At 39.4% G+C, this 24,475-nt stretch overlaps 1 protein-coding gene across 1 annotated transcript in view; it reads right to left on the bottom strand.

Annotated features, from left to right (window-relative positions):
* LOC139795271 (WD repeat and coiled-coil-containing protein-like) overlaps positions 1 to 11,964 on the bottom strand; it is a 16,256-nt gene extending 4,292 nt beyond the window's left edge. The window contains exons 1-2 of the mRNA XM_071742049.1: positions 9,827 to 11,964; positions 1,695 to 1,815 (exon numbers count right to left, since the gene is read on the bottom strand). Coding sequence (XP_071598150.1) covers positions 1,695 to 1,815; positions 9,827 to 11,737 — 2,032 coding nt within the window. The 5' untranslated portion in view covers positions 11,738 to 11,964. The remainder of the gene's footprint in view (positions 1 to 1,694; positions 1,816 to 9,826) is intronic.
* Positions 11,965 to 24,475: the final 12,511 nt, after the last annotated feature.

The following is a 24,475-nucleotide window of genomic DNA, read 5'->3' on the forward strand; positions in this document are numbered from 1 at the left end:
TTCTTTCTTTTTTTTTTTTCATAATAGAGAGTTGTTTCCAAAATCAAGAACTCAAAGTGCAGGCCAAAACTGGTACTGGCTTGCAAAGCTGCATTGGGTTCCCAGCAGAAGCCTATTGGGAAATAGCTCAGACCTCAACAGCAAGTTGAGTGTTTTCATATGTGCCTCCACAGCACTGCACAGCCAAGAGAGATTGCTGACAAACATCTGAACCCTGCATATCCTTATCTTCTGAAACAGCTCCCTGAAACTTCTGTAAGTGAGAGAAAACCTGGTATGTGTCAATGTGTCTTGCATACAGGCAGCTCCTCTGATCTGTGTGCTAATTACAGACCCTTTTCTTCATTCCTGTGGTCGCATCCACAAGAAGGAAATTAGCAAAATATGAGTGGCAGAATGGTGCTTATTCTACATCTCTTTTTCCCACTGTCCTTGGTGCCAGCACCAGTAGCATCCCAGGCCTGGTTTCTTCTTCATCAATAAGTTTATAATACAACAGTTTGTATGTAACCATCAGTATTTAGAAAAATATAGCTTATATTATTACTTTCCTTTTCTTTTTGATTCCAACAACTGTTGAATTCATTTCTCAGAGTACCCTGATTAATCTGATGTGTCTTTGCCTGTCATGGGCTAAGACAAGGGGCAAGCGAGAGTAATTTATGGATCTCTCAGTGTGGAAACCATGCAAGGAGACCATAATTACCAACTACTGTGTACAATAAGACCATATATACTTAGACTGTGATGACAAAAGCCACTGGCTGAATATTAGCAGTATGTATCTTCCTGAGAAGCCAGTGTACAGCCACAGACAGGAACAATGTAAATCAGAGACCAGTCTGGAGCTAGGACTTTCCCAGCTGCTTCTGTCCTTGCAAGTGGTGGATGGCAGAAATGAGACTGACAAATTGGAACACTGAGCTTCATTGTTTAGCTTATTATGAAAATAATCCCCAGTGCTACACCAAATGCTATATGGCACACACACACTATCTCTGTCTCTGTCTCTGTCTCTGTCTCTGTCTCTGTCTCTGTCTCTGTCTCTGTCTTGTCATCTCTATCTCTATCTCTATCTCTATCTCTATCTCTATCTCTATCTCTATCTCTATCTCTATCTCTATCTCTATCTCTATCTCTATCTCTATCATCTCTATCTCTATCATCTCTATCTCTATCTCTATCTCTCTATCTCTATCTCTCTATCTCTATCATCATCTCTATCTCTATCATCATCTCTATCTCTATCTCTATCTCTATCTCTATCTCTATTATCTATATCATCTATATAATCTATATCATTATCTATGTATTTGTATCTAGATCCATATCTATATCATATTCTGAGAATGAATTTTCCAACCTACTTCCTGTTGTCAGCCTGGGACATGCTTATAAAAATGCCAAAAGGTCTCAAGGAAGCATTTCTATTTCCAGGTAGCACAGTTACTGATTATTTTCTCAGCTTTCCATCTAACAGACTACTCTGGTAATAGATAGTTCTGCAGTTCTTCTGCATTTCAGTGATTTCAAGCAACACTCTGGTGTAATCCAGCCAAAGGAAAACACATATTTACCAAAAAATCTTAACAATCTCAGTTTATAACAGCATGGGTTAATTATGCTACCACAAATGCCTCTTTTGTGCTACAAATCTCAGGTGGAACCAGACAGCAGAAATAAAAAGAACATACCATGTTTCATTTCAATCACAGGCAGATCAAACAGCTGCTGGACTAAACTCAAGTGGATCTTCCCATCACAGAGGAGAACATCTTTTGTTTCTTCAGTGACTGTTCCATTTGAAACACTTTTCTTCAAATGCATGCATGTAAAAGAAGAGACCTTGTTAAAGGCTTAAGCATGTGTCTGAGTCCTTTTAACCAACCCTCTGCTTTCAGTTTTTGGGAATGTTGTTTTTTCTTTGCCTGTCCTTTCTACAGTTTCCAGGTGACACACACGATCATGTGGGTGCAATTCTAAGCACAGCCTCAGCTCCAGGTGAAGAGGAATATGCCTCTGGTTTTCCTTTGTGTGCTTATCCAGCTCAAACCACATCAGCCCAGCAGAGATGTGATGCATTAGGCCACACATATTTGCATCCATTGGGCCTTTTTGCTGAGGAGTCAACTGAGTGGAGGGGAATATATCAACCATACCTGGAATGAAGTTGTCCAACACCTTCCCAGAGCAAATTCATGCTCTGCTCTGCTTCAGTTGTGTGTGTGGATGTTTTGGTGGTCACTGGTCAGCTATTCCACACCAGTAAAATAATCTCAGCACAGAGTGCATTGCAGAGAAATGGGATAGAGTGGCTCTCTCTTGGAAAAGCTGTCATAACAGTCATAGAAGAACACTGCTGAATATAAAGGTGCCATATTTGTGCTTTATGAAGCTTAACTTTTTGTCCCATCATTCTGACTACTGCAAAGTCCAAGGACCACAGAATAATTGAGCTAATATGGTTATGTTTGGATTTATATTTTCCTAGCAGATAGAACTTGAAAGTCATTTTAGCATTAATTTTTTCTCAGTAGCTCAATACCATTATAAAGTGCAGGTGAAATGGATATTTTCTCCTTAATAATCTTGCTATATTTTGTCCTGTGAATTTCCTTTTCTTGTTTCCTCTCCATACTTTCCACCTAAATCTTTGCCATGTGTTATCTTTTTCCTTATGTTTGCAGTACCTCCAGATTTAGCATATTTTTATTGCAACAAACAGTTTATTTACCTATTTCCTAGAACTTTCTGTTTTGTACATTCAGAAGGGATTCAAGTTAGCTTGTCAGAATGGGTTGAAAAGTTATCATCTATCTGAACCCCTCTTCTAGTCTTACCCTGTCTGTGTCTGCTTAACACCCTTGAATCTTCCTTGCTAATATGAAACTCATGGCTGAATGAACTCACAACTGCATCTTCTATTCCTGTGCATAGTAATCTAACCTCTGACTAAATTAATGTCTCTTTAAATGCTTATCTTAACTTTTAATTGTGCTGTCTTTTGACTCAGTCACACTGTAAGTGAATGTGTTCTTTTTATGCTGTGCATGACCTATCTAAATCAATCACTTGATTCATTTTTCTACACATAGTGTGTATACTGCCTTGGATTCTGTAAACTAGAATGTCTACCAACTATTTTTTCCCCATTCTATCATAAATCAGCCATGAATATTCTGTGACTGATTGTATTTATTTATGCATTGTGATTGATTGAAGATGGAAGACCCATAAAAATCTTCCCTTTTAAAAAAGTAAACTTTCCAACTCTCAGTGGTCTTCTCATTTCTTTCCCCATTCAAAAGAGCCAGAATATTTTGCTGTGTAAATAATAGGGAAATACCTAAGAATTGCACCAAGGAAGTGTCATTTTCTTAGTCATAAACTTATAGTAACGTTTTATTACAGCTATAACTACATAACAAAATTTCCTTGTAAGTTTTAGGTGTCTTCAGATTATATAGCACTATATCCTATAGAACCTAAACACACTAACAACTCAGTGGGCTAAAATTTCAGCAGTGAGCATATGCTTTGCACCTACATTGCATCTATTTGCATGTCCATGTATTTGTGCAAAGCTTTTCATTGCTTCCTATTGTGGATTAGCACATATGGCAACTATTTCATTTTCCTGGATTCCAGTTAAAATAGATTTTATTCAGACATGTACATCAGCTAATGAATTATAGAAAGAGATTGACTGTGGATGAGACAGGCACATTTCCTTAACCAAAGTGGTGGGTTTTTTTCATGTAGATACACTTCAGCTCCAGAATAATCACCCCCAAAGAAAAAAAAAAAAAATCCAGCTCTTCCTCTGCTGACATGAATCAGTTGAATGGAAATGTATACTGTGCTTGACTTTGCTTTATTATTTTCCCTACATAGCTTTTCAAGTTATTATTAATGCAACCATTAGACATTTTTGTACATACAAATCTATGTGGCATCTATTTTTATCCTAACCAGATTTTCAAGTGCAGAGCTCAAAGCTTAAATTTCAGAGTTTTCTTTCATCACTTGTGAGCATTCATATTAGCTATTCTCTCTGTCTTTGACATACACTTCTGTTTATAATGATAAATTTATTAATCTTTGGGGTTTTTTTTTAAAATCTTCTGGTGAATTTGTCAGGCCAAGAACCTTTCTCTGTTTTAATGCTCTAAATACTTAGCCTTTTTTATTTAATGTTTAGTTTACGTGGTGGTAGCAGTCCTTCTCTTTGAGGAATATGTTCACACACATCATATCATAGACTGATTTAAACCCACTCCTTCTTTAGAGGTAGGTAACAGTGTGCCCTTTTTATAGATGACTGAACCATTGCACAGGAAGATTAAGAGATTTACTCAAGGTCGTGGAAGTAGTTTATGACAGACTTGGAAATACAACTAGAACTTGCTTTAGTACTTTCCTATTTTCATGCTTTAAGCATGAACAATTTTTTTTTAAGCAAGACAATTTTCTAGTCAAATCTAAATTTAATCTGCTTCTTCCCAAAAGATGCGTATGGTTTTGTTATGTTGCTAATAATCTTCTACAGAAGCCAGAGAACTTGAAATTCCCAGATTAAAATCCTTTTCTGTTAGTTGTTTTATCTTAAACCAAAGTTTATTGGTATCCTAATAGAACATATTAATCATAGAAGGTACAAATATAATTCCACAGACACAAATAGATATTTTCAAATTAAGTTCCTTTAGACAACATCAAGTAATATGTCAAGTCCATCAACAAAAATCCACTAGAAAGAAACCATCCATTCAAGAATTGTTTCCTCCATTCCTGTCAGCCTGCCCTTTGATCAGATTTTATAGCCCATAAAGGGTCTTCTGGGCAGCAGCCAGCCCACCACAACATTGTCAAACTGCCTTGCAAAACTCATGTTTTGGAATGCAAATATATGGGAAGAAAAGTATTTAGTAAGGCAAAAAGTGTTCCTCGATTAGATGTCATACTCTCTGTGTCTGCATGATAAATAAACATTTCTTTCATAACTTTTTTCAGCTCTCCTGAGCCATCAGCTAGTTCTGCCTCATGGCTTTTTTCACTATTTTTCTTGTCTTTTCTAATGCACTTGCCTACACTTGCACTATGCACTTCATATTAGTTCCTTTCAATCCATCTTTTTTATTGTATGTGCTATGGTCATCAAATCATCAGTGTAATATCCTGATCCTTTATTGAAAATACTACTGAGTTTATGCCAGCTTTTATTACTACAGTTCATCAGATCTTTAGTGAAACTTTCAGATTAGCCTTGAAGATCCATCATGAGAAAATCCACTAGTAAATTTCTTCAATTTTCTTTTGTTTTACTATAGCTATTTGCATCTTCCTTCCAGTTAATTCCTTAACATTCTTATATTTCTATTATTAATCCCTGTTCTCTGGTGTTGAAGAAATAATTTCCCCTGTGGCATGATTTCAAGTACTGTACTGAATTACAGGTATTTTAAATACTATTTGTATCCTATTTGTATTAATCTATTCTTCTATAAAGAAAAGGTATCAGGTTAGTCAGTCACATCTCTGTATTGGGGGATGAATAGTGCCATTGTTGCCTAGAATCCCATTTTCTTTTCCTTAAATCCTTGAGTTAATCTCTTTGTTGCACTTCTCTCATAATTTCAGTGTGGATATCTGAGCACCCATTAGTCAGCTGGCTGCTGCTTGGCCCCTCAATCATTTTGTGGGATGAGGGAAAACTAGTAAATTAAATAGATGAGGGGGTTCTGGCCCAAAAGACAATGAAAAGAGAATTACATGGCTAGGGAAGAGCCCTGAAGAGGAATAAGAGTTATGATTTTTGACATTCAAAGTACTTTTTCTCATTAAACCTTGTGCAGAATTGCCAGAGGTTTTATTAATTACATTTGGCAGCCTGCACTGCTCATCTTCCCTGTCATGATTTCTACTCTTGCTGTGATTCCTGCTTGATTTTTGGTGGATCCTGATTTCATTCTGATGGATATTTTAATATCTTTGCTTACCCATATGTGGGATGTTCCTATTACAACACTAATCAACCTGCCAGAGGAGCATAAGCCTATAAGATATTTGGAGGAGATCTGAGGTGCTGTGGGGTGCTTAAATCCCACTGCAGTTTGCATGTAAAGTGCACACCAGCCTTCCAGATAATGTTGTGGTGCTAGAGTTTCAGCTCTCTGCTAACAGTTCTGCAGCTACTGTTTCAGGTATTTTGTCATATAAGATGTACACTTTGTCCTCATGCTTTGCTTCCTTGATATTTAAGTTTTGAGTGTGCTTTTTTGTGGGGCTTTTTTTTGTTGTTGTTGTTGTTTTTTTTTAATCAAGTCTTTACTTTCTTTGCACAGTAATAAAACTTGGATTCATTTTGACATTCCTTTCTCTATGCATCTATGTATCACAGAAAGAAATCATCTGGTCTAATAAAAGATGCTGTGTCCCTGCTTGTCTGCTCTTCATCAATTTCAGGACCTTGTTGTCAGAATCTGTTCTTAACAGATTCCTCAACCTTTGCTCAAAATGTTATCCATGCATTAATCACATCTTCTCTTGACTACTGCAGGTCTTTATTTTATGGTCATTCTAAATCTCTTACTCCTAAATTTCAGGGTGGCTGACTTGTTTCTTACTCCAGGGAGCAGTTCTATCACCTTCCTCTTCCATCATTTTCATGAGCTTTCTTTCTATTGCTCAACCTGAATCAAAACTGCCCTTTGGGTTTCAGAAAAGTTCATGGTCTTCTTACAGCTGACCATTGCAGGCTGCTCTTTGCTCCTTTTGCTGTGCAACCCTTACACCCCCCCTACTTCATCTCTACTTCATGTATTTCTGTCAAAACAACTTTATTGCCATATGTTTGGATCCTTTCTATTAATCTCTCAGTTCTGTATTAAAAAATTGTTTATTTTATAGCTGACCTTGGCAGTAAAGTTTCACAGAGCAAATTGTATGAAGCTGCTATAAAAGTGCAAATTGTGTTGTATACAATTATTGGTGAGTGCTAAGAAAAAGAAATTATTGTGACTAGTTGCTGAAAAGATATTTTAATTATGCAATATATGCTCTCAGCAATATACACTTTTGACATAATACTGCTCATGAGCAAAATGTAGGGGGTTTAAGGTATTCTTCAGGCTAAGATGAATCTTACTCCTCCTGGAGAGGTTTGCCTAAGTACTATTAATTTCAAATCCAGATTGGCTTTATTTCCACTGTAATTAGCTCTTGAATGAGGCTAGTTTAAGTATTCTGCAGCTGTTCCTTTTCTTGGGGAAAAGGATGATAAAAGTATCTTTTTGCAAAATGAAACAGAAACAAATGTGTGATGGATCCTCATTCCTTCTTTTTTTTTTTTTTTTTTTTGTCCTGTTTAAATAATATTCTCTAATTCCATCTGTCTGTCTGCCTTCTCACACTGTCCTCAATCACCAGTCTGTATGTGATGAAAGAGCAACAATATTTGCTTTTCAGGGTTGAATAATCAAGTCACCTCCAGTGGCTGAATGCTATTACACAAGTGATGCTGCAGTGACATTTCCAAAGTGTGAGTGATCATGTTTTTTTCTTTTATGGCTACAGGCTACAAAGAATATAAATTCTGGTGGTACTGCATGGATTTGACTTCAGAGGAGTTATAGGTAGGCTAGCACTAGCTGAATAAATAAAAGCCTTCAAGACTATTTAGTGAGCAGACATTATGAATTATTAAATAATACACATTCTGTTCTATATTATGGTTTTCTAAGCAGAACTGGAAACAGACATAACTATGTCAATAATGCTTCTGCTGATAATTGCCCCTTAATTATTGCTACATTTTTATCTGTTGGGTTTTAAACTTCCCGTTTATGCTTTTAATGCATAAATCTGGTTATGCAGTACTGGGAGGACAATAGATTTCTCAATCAAGACAGAGCCTCTGCCCTGCTGGGAGTTATACAAACACTTAAGCAGAGATGCACTTCGCACAAAAAGCTGGAAGATAATGGCCATATTATTGACTGGACTGCAGTGTTCCTGAAGAGTACATTTTCCACAGGCTGGGATTTTTATATAAGGCAATAAAGCCATTTCCTGACATTTTGCACCCCAAACACAGCCTGGCTGGAACCCACAGCCCACAGAGTGCTGATCAGCTGAAGGAGGAATTCAATTCAGATATCTGAATCCAAACTCATCAAAACCACTATTTTCTTAGAAAATTATTAGCTGCCTATGAAACAAATATTTCCTTGTCTGTCTGGAGGCCTTTTTGCCATCAGTACGTATTTCATTATTTTCTGGCACCATGCTAGATTTCAGAAGAGGCTGAACTGTGCTAGGCTTTGGTAGAGAGTTACCCAGGGAAGGTCTGTGTGTTGGAGAGATGTTCCGTGGCCCTTTTTCTGAGTCACTCCAGTGCAGTAGGAGCTGTGCTTGCTGTGGGCTCAATGTGAAACTCACTTGTTCAGGTAAATAAGAATCTTCCTTTCTAAATGTAGTGCAGTGTGACTCCAGACCTTAGATTAATGTTACCTGTCACAAACAAACATTACTCGAACCCAGCTCCATAGAGCTTCTTGCTAAATAAGTAAGGTGATTTATAGTAAGAAATCAAAATTAATTTGAACATGGTGGAGAACAGAAGGATTGATTCTTGGCAAATAAAATTCTAATTAATTTAAAGTAGCCATGTTGCCTTTGTCACCAGAATTTGTATCGTGTATTAAAGTTAAATTATTGACTAATTCAAATGAAAGCTCTGCTTTTACCCAAAGTACCTAAGGCTTAAATACTGAGTAAATAATTGCTAAAAAATAATTTATATGGTTGAATTGAGCCACCATTCCCTAACTGAATGTTTTAGGAGGAGTACTTAGTTGTCTGTATGGATTCCTTTAAAGTAAAAGTCAAATTAATTTGTGAAGCACATGCTTCAGCATCATCACAATGCTGTGTCACAATGATGCTTATGTTGCAATAGATAAGGATGCATTTGTAATTGGCTTCCACCTTCTGAAAAGGACCCCAGCAGCAATACCACGAGCATCAGCATGACCAAAAATATTACTGGAATAGTAGCTCCAAGGAATTACTCAACCTACATTCCTTAGTTGCATTTCTTACTGAAGCCAGGAGAAATTTTGCCAAAACAAGGTTGGAATAAGAACATGATGATTTGGCATTTGTCTGCTTATTTAATGAAATGATAATTACACACTGACAGATTTTTTTTTTTTTTCAGATAATTTGAAGTGAAATTCAGTTAATGAAATTTATAAATTTAATACGTACAGCTCTATGAAGATTAGTAGTGAAAAATAAAAGTAGAAATAAGCCAACTTCATGTCATGCCCACCTGAATTTTCCATAAATTGAGATTCAGTATTTTGTTTCAGCTTTCATGAGTGCCTAGCTGTTTTCAGACTTTGGATATGAGCTTGGACTAGAGTTTATTTTGTTTCTGGTGGGCTACTGTACCACCCTGCTCATAGCCTGATCTCTACACTAAAATACAACTAAGTGTACATTAACAACTGCTTGGTTCTGTTCACTCTCTTTGATAGATGCACACAAAATCATCTGGCATCCAAGAGAGTTGTGCATAATCACAGAACAAAGAGACACAAACCTCCCATGTGAAATATCCTCTAAGTTACCCACATCATCTGAGTTATTGTTTCAGTGACAAGTTATAATACCAATTAAGCTTGGTGCCAAACTCAGGTCATGTTTCTCATGTGTTGATAAGAATTAAGCTTCATCCTCTTGACTTAAAGCTAATTAAGTCCAAGTTTGTGTAAAAATTCAGCGTCCTATCAGAAGATGTTTAAGCTGACCAAAGAGTTACCTGGTAAGTGATATGAACGACGGGTGGTTCCTGTGAACAAGGGTAGGCCAGAGATCTCTTCCTTCCATTTTTAGCAAAGTCTGTGATTTCAGAAAGACTCAGTTGTAACTCACTGAAGCTGCCACAGAGTCTCTCTAAATTTCTCGATATGTGACTCATTCCTCTTTCACTCATCAAACTGTTGTTTTTAGGAGAATTGGATGTTTCTTGGATTATACTGAACTGCACTTTAGGGGAAGATGGTCTTCTGGAAAGCCTGGTAGCTGTTCCAGAACCAAGAAGAGACACTGAACGATTGGTAGGTTCAGCATCCAATGTTTCCAAGGCCACTGAAGGGTGACCTAGGAGCCTTTTTTCATCCAGGTCACTCACACTTGATGAAGAACTCTGCTCATAACTTGGGCTTTTTACTTCTTCGATGAGTCTTCTCCTGCCACTAGGAGACTGAATAACTGTTCTTCTTGGTATTAACAGCTCCCTGCTTTGAGGTTGGTCTTCTGTGGCAAGATTCTCAAAGAACTTTCTTTTTCCAGGAATATTCACAGAGGATTCTGAGTTATAAAGCATATTCTGCTTAGTCCCAGGCAATGGTGAAGAATATTCTTCCAGAATCAGCTCTTTGATCATCAGACGTATTACATACCTGTCTGAACTAGAAGATGGAATGAGATTTGGCTCAGGGAATTTTTGCTTCCCAATCAGAATCAATAGGAGTTTATCAGTCAAAAAGCAGAGGCCCTTTGGCCTTTCATTTTTTTCCAGCTGTATTTGTTGAATATGAGGCATGCAAGATGAAGTTACTGAATACACCAGAACAATGTTTGAAGTGTTAGAGGCAACCGCCACGATCTTAGCTCTAAGATCAAAAGCCATTATATCAGGAACCAGAATACCTGGGATGGTGACTTTCCTGGTGGTAGTCACTTTCCTCTCAAAAGTCACTAAGATCAGGTGAGAAGAATCTTGACCATTTGTTGCTGCAGAGTCTTTGCGTTTCAGAGCAATGAGAGGACCGGGATCGGAGCGGCGGTGGTTTGCCAGGATATGGGTTAAATCCACGGGACCTGAGGAGGATGAAGCAACTGAATCCACACAGGATCTGTCTGAATCTATGGACTTTCTTCGTAGGTCCATGGAGTACTCCTCATCACCAGCAAACTGTGAGATTACAGAACCAGTTTCAGTACCAGGTGGCATGTCGAATGCAATGCCCGCATTCAAGCCACAGATATTATCTAAAGGAAGCTCAGTAGCTACAGCAATTTGGAAATCCAGTGTGGCTTCTATAGCACAGATATAACCTCCCACATCAAAGACTGGGCAAAAGGAGCAGGTATTTAGAGTTTTCTGAGCATCATCCCATATGTAGGAGTGAAGGGCACTGCCTATAGCAACTACTAAACGATTGCCATCCTTAGTCCAGCAAGCACAGTGGATAAGCCCACTGCTTTTGATGTCTGCCTTAACTCTGGCATTGTCAGTACGAACAGCATGCAGGACTGAAGCATCTCTTTTTGTAAGCACAGCCAAGACCTCCTTCTTTGGATGCCAGACACAGCCCTGGGAAAGCAGTGGAAAAGGTTCACCCACTTCACAAGTCTGAGAAATCAAGGGTTTGTTCTTCTCTATAGTGCTGTAGCCCAGCTGCCAAACAGTAACATGCTTTTTGTGCTGAACAGCAAGCAGAGCTGGAGTGTCTGTAGAGCAATATGGGCCCCAGTAAAGTCCATGAACATGTTCAAATTGACCAACGACGCTTGAATCTCCAAATTTTAGCTCTCCATTGTGATAGTATAAAGCAGTCAGTATCACCTGCTTCCCATCTGTCCAGGCAATTCCATATACAGGGTGGATGGCCTGATATAAAGCATTAAGGCCAGTTCTCAAGAGCTTTGCCTTTCCCAGCTCCATCTTTTTAAGCTGTCTGCCTACTGGTTGTCGTTCCAAAGTAGAGAATCCATGGAATTCATTTGCAGATCACGATGAAGAATTTTTCTTCTTGTTTCTCTTTCCCTTCCTTCCCAGAATCAAGCTGGTGTTTCTGCTAATAATCCAAGAGCTTCTATTGTGAACTCCTTCCCAGTAAGCCTGCAGCTGCTCTTCTAAGTGTAAATCCATGTCAAAGCTGCTTTTGCTTTGTCTTTTCCTGGGAGGAGTTATCATCTTCATGTGATGGCTAACGAGGTTTAACCAATTACTGTGCATTTTCATAGAAGTCTATTTTTAACTCTTCACTGCTGGGAGTATACTTTTAAAATAGCACTCTAATACCCTGACCTTCAGTGAATGAAGGTCTTTGGTGAAGGCTGGAGAGAGAGCATATACTATTAAGCCTCAGTATTAAGCTACAGCCTGAAATAATGACCCAACACTTCTTTCAGACAGCCTCTGAAGGAAAAAGAAGATTTAAACATACCTGAGAACTATACAGGGCAGATTGCAATCTCTATTGGACAGGATCTTCCAAAGCTCCAAGACCCTAACTGGCTGTCAAAGGACAGTAGAAAAGAGAAATCATGCTCTGCTCTGTAAGTAGGTACAAGAGAATGCAGGAAGGTGAGATTTTTTTAAAAGAGAAAAATAGTCCAGAAGCAAAGACAGATGATAAGTGTTCTCTTTACTGGGACAGATTGCCAGCTACAAATGTATATTAATTTCTTTCATGGTCTTCCCAGTAGCTGAGGACAGTTCTCTCAGTCAAAATGCAGAGAGGATGCTCCATTTTTCCTGCTTCCCTTAACTCTGAAGTTTCTACAACATGTAATTCAACCTCATGCAGAATCCTTGAACTGACAAAGACCTAAGCAATAAACTCATAACACTGTGGGACCATGTGAGGACACAGCAATTCATTTGGGCTGCATTCTTTCAGGACCAGAGCTGGGTCAGATGGCTCATCTTGGGCATCACCATTCTTCCCTCAACACATCTTTTTTTTGGAGCTAGCTTGGACTGAGCTTGCATATTGCTGAAGATAATGAGGGTGGGATTCATTACTTAAATATAAGTAATCATTATTTTTTTCAGTGCCCTAGGGTACCTGAGGCAGCCACCCTGGGCTGGCAGATGTGGTATAGGACGTAGAAAGGAATAATACCATTCTGGAGTGGCAGCTGGCAACAGAGATGATCCTTAGATTGTCCCTAGACTGTCTAAGATGGCATTAGAAGCTTATATACAGGTAGCTGAATACCACCCTCAGCATCTTTTTGCAGTTCTTGTTTTGCCAGCATCTCCTTTCTGTTTTGATGTAAATTTCACCTCTTCTTCCTTACATAAAAAATCCAGTGTGAATAAATTATAGCTGGGCAGAGGTTTACAAATTATCAATAGAAGCATTCTTGTTAAATATGTAAAACTTAAGTATAGACATTGTGCATCTTTGGCTAATTTATACTATATGTATTTTTATAGTACTACCTGGGGAAAATAGGTATCTTGTTGAAGATAGTTGGACCTCTGTTGTAAGAATTTTTTTAGTGTCCTTTTTCCAGGTGTATGTACTGAGAATCAGGAGTACTAGTAAAGAACAACATGGGCAGGAACACCTTTCACTAGACCAGGTTATCTGTGTAGATTTCATCATTTTCTTATATATAAGATTTTTTTTGCCTTAATTTTATTTTGCTTCAAATTAATGCAGTTTTGCTGCTTTGCTGTCTTCTAAATGTATTTTATTGAGGCTGATAAAGCTATTTTGTAGTACAACCATCTCATCTGCATTCTGAATAGTTGTTTAAATATCATAACAAAACCAGGTTGCAGCTGGATTATAGCCACATAAAATGTGTTTTGGATGCAGAAGCTTCTGCTCCAGCATGACTAAAATCCTCAGAAGATGTTTCACTAAGGATGATGAGTGCTCTGCCAGCTATGCAGACATCTTGAGATCATGGACTGCTCATGTGGGAGATGTGAATTCCTTTGCTCTTTTGTTGTGTTTGTTTGTCTTTTTTTTTTTTTTTTTTTTTTTTTTTTTTTTAATTTCAACATCTCTCCTAAGCCTACTTCTGCTTTTTAGCAGTGTCTGTGACATTACCAGAGGGCAGTACAAGGCTGAATCTATGAAATTTGCCAGTAACAGAATAATTCTCAATTTTGGAATTAAGGACATCTCACAAATAATGAGGTTTGAAAACATTTGTTGCAGAGCCACAGTGAGGTTTTCACCTGTCCCTGGAAGCATTAGGAAGTATGAATTCACCTGGTGTACTTATGTTCATTTCTAATGACTTCTCTAAGATATCAGATATAAAATTGACAACTACAAAGTTCCACTGGCATGGCAGTGAGGTGATGAGATGTTGAGGCATGATATATTCACAGATGACAACTGCTTTGTCCAGTGTTAAGATCTTTTTTTTCCCCAAACTCCATCACTGTTAGTACACCTGGGTAACTCACCTCCTGTTTCCTACCATATAACTTCTTTACACTCTGTGATAATTTTTTTTTTCTAGAAAGTCTGAAGCCAATCTATAAAAGTGCTTAGCTGATAAGGACTTACCCAGTTTATTTAGGGAAAATAAGGTTCAGAGATCTAGACTCTAAGGAATACTTGTAGTGCAAGCTCAGTGAATGTGAGATAAGGGACACTGAGAAACCAGACTCATGGAGAGACAGAAAACCTTTGATGGGTTTGCTGTGCCTTTCTAAAAAATCTTTTAGGTTTGGTGTTCCTTGAAATCTGTGGGGCTTAGGCACACCACAAGGACTGTTCTGTACCAATTGAGGCTCCATTTGGGATAATATTTGAGGCTATCATGGAAAATTATCTCCCATGGTTCATTCTGTGGTGTTTTTTTCAGTGAGTGAAAATACTGCAGGCAAGAAACTTTTGTGAGAACAGAATCTAGTTCCTCCATAAATGCCATATCTGATGAACTAATTTGGGATAAGCTTTCTTTTCAGAGTGTTAATAAAAAAAGATATGTAAATAATGGAAGACTTGTGAAATATACAAAGGGGGAAAAAAGTTATGTCCTAATTACAGAATTTAGGCAAGTTATACTTGAGATTAAAGCAAATTCCAGATGCAGGCACAAGGTGAATGAAGGAGGATAAAAATAGAGAAGGAAAAAACCAAGTTCTTCTCATTCAGTGTACGTATTTTTTCTGGAAATTAGTAAATAATTTAAATAATATTTCTGTGTCCCCTTGGCATGCACAGATCTATGCAGCACACACTCAAAATAAAGACTGGTCATTGCTGGCAATACTGCAGCTTTTCTTTGTGACCCAGGAAAGCAACCTGGAGAGTAATCTGCAGCAACCTGAGACACTGCAGTGAGCAGCCACAGCCCTTACACTGACACAGAGCTGGATTCTGACCCTATCAACATCCCTGTGCCTCTGGTTAACTTTGGTTAACTCAGATCAGAATGTCACCCATGGTTCAAACAAGGTGTTTCAGCTTGTCAGGCCCTGTCCTGCAGACAGTTTCTGTTGCTTTGGAGGAGAGGGTTTTTAGAAGTAGCACAAAAAGTCCAAAACTGAACACCACCCAGCAAGCTGCACATGGCTGTTTGTAGCCATGAGTTCCAACAGCTCGTAACAGATGTTTGAAAATAAATCCAGCCCTTACTGCTGCAGAGGTTGAGTTACCCTTTTTATAATAATGGCTTTTTATATTGCTGATTTCCCACATTGCTATACTTACTATTCACCTGTCTTGAGAACTGGTGCATGCATTTTATGTTCAGTATGAGTCAGAGCTAATGAGTTCCAGGTTTTGAAATTTATTTACCTGGTTATTTCCTGTCCAGTGGGAGATCAGTATCTAAATATCTCTGTGGATCTGAGTTCAGGGTCTTGCTAGAAAAGCTGAGATTCTGACTTCATTTGCTCCTTTATTCACAGTAAAATAACTCCTGGGATAAATCTTTCTTCGAACTAATTAAATAGGTGATAATATTCCTGGTTAATTAACAGGAAAACAGATCCAGCATAAAATAAAAACAGAAGAGGAACAATTTTTTTAATACCAATTTAACTCAACTTTATAAAATGTCAAATGCTTTATAGTATTTTTACTTTTTTTTTTTTGTGTGTGTGTAAAGCTACTCACCATGATTTTACCAATTTAAGTCAATGTGTCGCTTAGTTCAAGAAGACTGAGTAATGTATTTATATTTCCACACTGACATGTCTTTGCCTTGAGATCTGATTTAAAAATTAGTTACCTGTCACAAGCTAACTAGGACAGAATGCAGAAATGATGCATAGTTAATAAAGATACAAAACAGGTAATCTGACAGAGCAGATCTACTGATCACACTATGTAAAGCAGCATTTTCTGACAGTGATATGTCTGCCTGCTCTTACTGCTCTCAGAATGGGACTTAACCCACTAGCAGTCATGTTTTCTTTTGCATATCATATAAAGTGGGGGAGATCTAGTGGAAGATTGTATTTTTTACATAAACGTATTTAACAAAGCTGTTAAGAAGGTTGGTTAATTAAAAAAAAACACTTAGGCAAATTATTATGTAAAGGTAAGGCCCTGGTATTTTCCATGCAGGCCAGGTTCATACTAAGGAGATTTGAGGAAGGGAAGCCACAGCTTCTTTCTAAGACTATTTCTTTGATACTTGCAGTGCCATGGCCTTACCCTTCTGGATTGATTGCCTGGGCTAAACAGGCTACCTTGATCTGCTAAATGAAAGCATCTATGTAGGGACACATGATGGAGGAGACACTGCTAGAATGCAGAAAAAGTTTTACAGCTTCCTATAGAAGTCCACAAATTCTGTAAACTCACTTCCACACTCAGGGATGTGCTGCTGGATGGCAACTTCCCAACTGGACCAAGGATATGGCAGCCACTCCTCTGACATGTGGCTTCCAGTTCTCTGAAATCCCCCTGGATCTTAGGGAAGTCACCAGAGATGCTCCATCGTATCATTCCAACCTGATGTATCCAGGACTCTTGCAGGAATGTTGTCAGCAGTTCTCTTATGTTTGTGGTCCTTGGAAATCCCTCTCTTCTGTACCAGGAAGGCAAACATCAAGCAATTTTAATAAAGCAATTTTAATAAAGCAGTCCAGCAAGTCTGGGGGAATAGAATTTGTAGAGCATTTGTTAGTGTCCCAAGCCTTCCCTTTTGTAGATTGGAGCAGGAATCTTGTGGTTCATTGGGGTGGGAAGAAGAAAGCCAAACCTTTTCAGAAGGCTACTTTGTTCTTGGTCCCAGCAAGATTTTTTGGCTTGACGTTTTTCTGGCTTTCACATTGCTAAAGCAGAATAGGGAAAGCAAGGGTAGTTATACAAACATGGTCACAGAGAATGAGACTGGTTTCACATTTAATTGTAGCAGTGCAATTCATCTCACAAATTAACATGCCTATGTTGAGATATATATACATATGGCTGGCTACATGAAGGTGGTACCCAAGCCCCCACTGGGCAACTGAGTTGAGCCTGAGCTCTGTAATGTATCTTTAGACACACACACTATAGTTATATACACTATATCTATAGACACACACACCATAGTTATCCAAGTCTGAGCCTGCTTCCTGATTCACTTAGAAGTCAGTGGTGAGAAGTAGACACTTTTAAGGCGTTATTCATTCTATCCTAAAGCACCTAAAATAGAGAAATGAATCTTGCTTTATGAGTCCAGCTGAGGTATGCAGATAGGACACGGTTCTGGACAGATGGAATGGTTGCACAGTCACTCCATGCATGTATGGTGTAGCTGGCACATTTATCAATGGTCAGCCCACAGATAACCCTTTCTAGAGCTACATAATTCCCATATCCCACATCCCTCCCACTACTGAATGCCCTCTGTGTCTCAAACCACTACTTTGTGACTTACTTCTCCCATCTGTACATAGCAGTCTCTTGTGCTTGCTTTATAAAGCAATCAAAAATTTTCTATGGTGTTCTTAGAAAGGAATATTTCCTGAGCTTGAGCTGTGTCTGAGTGGAACAGAATCTTAAGGGAAGCAATAGAAAACTCCAGTACTTATGTTATTAAAATTAAACTAGGCAGAAGAGTATGATAAGTTCTTTAGGAAACATTCCTGCCTTGGCAAAGAGAGGCAATGAATGATTTAATAGAGGCAATGAATGATTTAATAGGTCTTTCCATCTGTAAGTCGACATTCAGCTTTCAAATGATGCCAGTCTTTTTCTTTCAGAGACATTAAATGTGTTTGCAGATGTCTTCTATTAGTACCTTTTTTGTTTTACATTATGAGGTAAATTTATACTTTTGAAGTGATGTTTTCATCAGGTGCACCAAACACATCAGGTAACCTAAGAACTTCTTGCAAGGCTGAATGATAAATACATCACTCTCATTTGAAAGACAGTTGAAGAAGACTAAAGGATAATACAATTTTTAAGAAATATATATTTACATCAGCTTGGCAATTTGTAAAGCTCACTTAGAGTTTTTTAGCACCAGGAAAATAATTCATTATTTGAATGTAAGTCAGGACACGAGCTGGACATAACCCTGTATTAAAACTGGTTGGTTGACAGTGTAGACTGAGTCAAACTACCAGCAACATTTGTCTTGGAAAATGCAAATTGAATATAGAATATCAAAATTGGTTACTTCTGAATCACATGGATTCTAGTATCTATTCCAGCAGTTAAACCACAGCTGAGGATATTGATGGAGAAAATTGTAGGGTCTCTCTCTGGATCTAATTCATGTGTGTGGTGTTTATGATGATAACACTGCTGATGGCCAGGTTACAAGAATACTTTTGCTGTAGCTGTCACAGGTAGAGCTGTTCTACTTTAGGGGTGATAATGGGACAATTCAGAGGTATCTGAAGAGAGCTGCCTCCCAGCTTGTGTGTAAACCTGTGTAACAAATTGCCTTTGATTTGCTCTTCCCTAGAAATATTCCTCCTAGTTAGATTTAGCAGAGTCTCCCTACCTCTCTCCCCACAAAAAAAAGAGAAATACATTGGGGAATGAGTAACACAAACCTGATAGTTAAAATGAAACAGTGGCAATATTGTGCTGCTATCCATCTACTTGTTTAACTAGAACACTTTTAAACTTTTTGTTTAGGCTGAGCTATAGTGGATGATGATTTAAAAACACAGCCTCAAGGTAGTTTAAGTGGAAGGTAGAATCATACTGAAAGTCCTGGATTCCTACACTTCTACTGAAAGGCTGAAATGGTTCTGGTTTGGCTTTCTGTTTGGTCTCAGGTAAGGCTTTAACTTAGAGCAAAAAGAACACTTCACTTGTAGGAAGGCTTAGCAAGTTTTTCACTTCACTATTAGGAAGGATTAGAAAGTTTTTCACTTGAGTGTCAGTTTGATCCTAAATACCTGTTCCCCAGGATTCAGCCACCCTGAGCCTATAGGTACCAAACCCAGAATGGCTGACTCAGCAATTCTTCTTTCAGCAAGAGAGCTAAAGGCCAAATGATGCATAGTTAATAAAGATTAACCTTGTGTGAACCTTGACAAGGAGGTGAATACCAGAAAGATTATTGTTTGTGGTTGTCCTAGAGGTGAGTGTAAAAAGCCTTAAATTTTTGGTGGCTGTTGTCAAATTCTTGACACTTATGTAGAATTATAGCTGTCCCTGGAGTATCATGCAAAAAAAAAAACCAAAACCAAACCAGCTTTTCACATTCTTTCTCTGCTGTCCTATTCATAGCTCTTCTGGTGTGCATACAACCTCCCCCTCTGGCTGCTGATCTTTTGGTCATAATTTCAGATCATTTTGGTCAGGAGGCTGTAGAAACTCATTAAATAGTGGTATAATTGCACATGAAGAATGAAAGGAAACAAACACAGTTTTAATTTTCTGAATCCATTGCCTAGTCCTTTAATTTATCTGGAGGATTGAGAATGCCAGTTAATTTCTTTTCCACAGTTACCTTTTCCAAAATCATCAAAAGACTAATCAGCAACTTGTAGCTAATATTTGTGATTTGGTTGTTTTTCTCCTGTTGTTTGAATAGCTTCCAATATGTCTTGCCAGTGACATTTCTTCACCAAGCAGAATAAATACCAAAACTATGGAGAAAAGAGGTTTACTGGAGAAAGCAGCTAATGAGTTGAACTGTAAATACAAAGCTTCTCAAAATCACTGACTTCCTTCTGTAACTTCCACAGGAAGGAAACAACAGACCTGGAAAAATTACTATTTACAGATGGGATACAAGTTCTTGAAAGTCAAATCAACATTTTAAATCCATTTTTTACTATGAAACATAGGATGGTCAAGAAAATCCAGTCCTCTTGGGCTGTCTGCTTATGATATTGTTAATACTAAAAGTTTTATTTTGAGACCACACCACACAGCCCTGAATTTAGGTTCTAGGCTCCAAGGTGTGACATGTATTTATAATAAAAGATGACCTCTGCCCCTGACTTTTTTCCAATCTAAATAGACAAGGAAGAATTAGCATTATTGTTCTATATATGAAATACTGAGGCACAGAGCAACTCAGAGCATATCTTCAGTTCAACAAGTTGGCTTCAGAATGGTAGGCAGTGAAGTACCAGTGCAGATATCTGCATATATGCTAATTAGCCTGGATGGATGCTGCAATTTCTTATTTATATTGTTAGGTAGCTGCTCCCTGCTGTTGTGCTGTGTGCCCAGTAGATATAAAAGCCACTCTGAAGCATTATGCATTGCAACCAGAACCAAAGTGATTGAGGTCAAGCAGTCAGTTTCAGAACTGTGTCTAAGCTCACTACTTCTTTATTCCCTTATCTTCTGCATTCTGGAGGAAAAATACTGACAGATTCATACAGCAATTTAGCTGAAGAGGTCTTCAGAGGCCATAGGGCCCAATTGCTCACTCAGTACAGGATTAATTTTGAAGTTCAATTCGGTTCCTCAAAGCTTTATTTGATAATTCACCTTCAGAAGACTTCTTCCTTATATTTAGTCAGAATTTCCCTTGCTGTGACTTGTGTTCATTGCTGCTTGTCCTTTTGTTGGGCACCTCTGAGAAGAGTCTGGCATCACCCTTTCTACAGCCCAGTAGGTTTTTGTAGACAGCAACTTCTCTAGGTTTGTTTTCTGCAAGTCCAACTAACCCAGGTTTCTCTCCACATTCCCCAGCCACTAGCCACGTTGGTGGCCCTTTTGTCTTTTCTGTCAGGGTCTTTTCTTGTACTGGGAAGACAGAAGCTTGTGAGAGAATTAGTCCATCTGAAGACATTCATTTAAACTGACATTTTTTTGGAAGTGATAAATTGCATTAATCTCTTCTGGAAGTGACCTCCATTAGTTAGGTCCTGCTCCTGTGGAATTTTTGCCTTCATTCCTGACCATAAGCTACCAATTTGGTGCCTGTAGCAGCTGGTGGTATCTATCCCAATCAGATGGAGCTCTTCCCAGTGCATACCTGATGTGACCTCACCTTGTCCTGTAAAATGGTTTGAAGGGAAAACCTTCATAATGCCTCACAGGTAAGTGCTGTGAGACAAAAAGTGAGTGTACAGCTGAGTTGGGAAGTGCCTGGTGAGGCAGAGGAGGATGCCAGAGGGAGGTGGCAGCTTTCAAGGCAGTTTTAATGCTACTGAAAAATTCCAGCTGCAGTTTTGCATCTAAGATTCAAGATTCTAAGATTCAAGAGTTTTTTCCAGGCTGCTGTTTTTGTTGCCAGGATAGAAAGATGTGCTGTGGTAAGGTCTTGTGGCAAACTGCTGCTCAGGAAGGTGAGTTCTACAGAGCCTTGAAAGCTGAGACCAATGGACTTGATCCTTAATACAGATGTGCTGGATCCCAAGGGGGAAGAAGTGGATGGCATCTGATAGCTTCCAAAGAGCAATTCTTTAACACTTATCTCCTGGTCTGCTTCAATAATTTGGTTTTTAGCAATTTCCTTGGTCATGGACAGACTTTTCCTTAGACCCTCTGTCCTCTTTGCTTCTCCTCCAATTCTGTTGCCAACCTTTACAATCTTAAGCCATTTTCCCTTGTATTTCAGAGGCTTTCATGGGACATTCCTTGTTTTAGTCTTCTCTTCCAAGATCTTCATATGCTGTGTATTTGTTAACAATGGTGTCTTTGAGGGCCTTAATGCCTCAGGTGAGTACTATAAGGTCAGAAATAACAACTTTATTTGTTGTATAATATCTGTGGTGATTAAGGTTTAAAAAAAAACAATTTTGAGATAATATCTGCAGATCCTTTTTCCTTTTTTCTGTCTTAGGATTTGGTCTCACCTTTCTTTTCATGTGCTCGGGAATATGAGTGTAAGGGATATAATTAGCTCATGCCCAAAATAAGTTCTATGCCTGCATTTAGGGACAGAGCAGAGGGCTAGAGTCCATGGGATAGGATACCTATAAATACAGCAGGTTTAACCCTAGGTCACCACACTGTCCCTCCTAATCCCATCTTCTGCTTTGTGCATTCTGCTGCTGTGGGTTTTGCTTTTTTGCTATGGTTTTAAGTCTTCCTGAGGATGCTGGGATCTGTGTTTAAGGCCTATTATTTATGATGACACTGGGAGCAGATATTCTGTGGTCGCTTCTGAACTCTATTACGTGATGGAGCCCAATCTCCCCCTGTCACAAGACATGACCCAGGAACAGCTTTTCTTCCACTATTATGGACAGATGTGTAGCCCTGATAAGGAAGCATGTACTAAAATGCTAAGGGAACACAGAAAGTGTAAATTGCTTTTATTTATCACAGTTATACCTTCTGATGTTCTGAGTGTCTGAGATGACATAGACATCTGCCTTGGAGCCTGGATGGAGCCCTTTCTTGTAAGTCAAGGGCCCTATTAGAACACCATGTACCTAGAATTTCACTTTGTAACTCCTCCTGTAGCATTTCAGCATTTGCTGTGCGTCCTTGCTGCTCTGTGATAACCCTGGGGCACACCTGGAATTACCAATGTTAGTGCCTTCATAATACTTCTGTGGCACTTATCTCCTGCTTGGCATTTTCCTATTTCTCAAATGCATTTTTAGGATCTTTCTACTGATCAGAAATCAAATGACATTCTGAGATCTACACTGCAGGAAAAAAAAATCCCTTTTCAGAGTTTGCACTCTTACCAACCTGTTCTGATGAACTGAAATAAATGCCTGCTTTTTCTGTATATGCTACAGGCAGATGCAGAATAAACTGGGATGGGAGACAGATTAAAGGAATCCCTGTTCTGTCCTCATCACTACCTCTGAGCACGTGTGAACTTACGCTTTTCCCTCTCTTCCTCTCTCTTGGAGAGCTTCAGCCAGCCAGTCCCAGTAATTTTGGAGTGTCTGACTCACAGGAAAACATAAGTACAATAAAACATGTGGGTGAGCAGACAGTCTGATCAGAACAGTGTGAAAAGCAGCATGGAGATGGTGGGTGCAGCTCAGAGTGTTGGTGCAAGATGCACATTTTCACAGTTACAAAAACCCACAGTAATTCCTCAGCTCGATCATCCTGACAACTGGTGTAGATTAAGAGATTTGAAAGGAATCCAGTTTATAACAGATAAAAACCCTGAAAAAGCAACCACAGAGAAGTGCAGGTCGGAATTAGATGGATACAGTCACTTCTTTCAGCTGAAAAACTGATGATGTTGAGGTTCTGTTTTCATTTTTTAAAGCCAGAACATACAGAACTGTAAACAGTTATTTTAGAGTCACTGTAAAGTGTGAGATTCTTGTACCCAATAGTTTATGAGGCAATAGTATTTTTCATCTGTTTCAGGAACACTCTTCAGAAGTAGCTGTAGCAAGATGTTGCAAAGGTTTTTGAATTTGGAATCTCACATCAGGGCAGCACCTGAGCACTGTATACATAAATTTTCCTATTTAAAACACAGAAGGTGCCAACTGTGTTGCATGGTGACATTTGAGGAACCTCTGTGTGGCCTGTGGGATGCTGCAGACACGGGGGACACCACCGATGGTGTTACTGCCCCTGCAGCTACTACTCCCTCCCAAGCAGAATGGGTACATCCTCACTTCAGCATGCAAACACCATGTGTAGGTTGGGATGCTTTCCCCCATGGCTGTTTTGTCACTGGGAGAATCATAGAATGCCAGGCTGGAAGGGACCTCAAGGATCATCTCGTCCAACACGATTTAGATGAGGTGGCCCAGCACCCTGTCGAGTGTTGGGGAATCCACCACTTCCCTGGGGAGTTTATTCCAAAGTCCAACTGTCCTTATAGTGAATTTTTCTTCTGGTGTCCAGTGGTGACCTCTCCAGGAGTAACCTGCACCCATTACCCTTTGCTTTTCCATGTCAAACGACCGCTGACCCTCACACCCTCATCCTGACCCCTCCTGCTCGCCCAATGGTTTTAGGACCGCTCTGCCAGGTTCCCCAAGGGCAGCGCAAATCCCGCTCACTCCCTGAGCCCTCCCGGCCGCTCAGGCTCCGCGGCGGCCACGGTGGGAGGGAAACGGAGGCACAACCCTCGGAGAAAAGACCCCCGCAGCGGGAGCCACCCGCCCGCTAAAGCGCTCCCTGCCCGGGGGAGGGCAGCAGCAGCACCGCCCGCAAGGCCGGGGCAGGAGGCGGGGGCTGGGGGGGTTGATGCCGGAGAGCGGCCCCGAAGCTGCCGGGTGCCTCTGAGCCTCGGTGGCCTCCGGGCGCCCCGGGTTGGGGCGGGCGGACCCTTCCCCTCCCCTCGGCGGCCTCCCCGCCCCGGCCCCGCATTGGCTGCGGGCGGCTGACGGGCAGCTGGGGAGGCC

This window comes from Heliangelus exortis, chromosome 3 (genome assembly GCF_036169615.1).
Source record: "Heliangelus exortis chromosome 3, bHelExo1.hap1, whole genome shotgun sequence".
NCBI lineage: Eukaryota > Metazoa > Chordata > Aves > Apodiformes > Trochilidae > Heliangelus > Heliangelus exortis.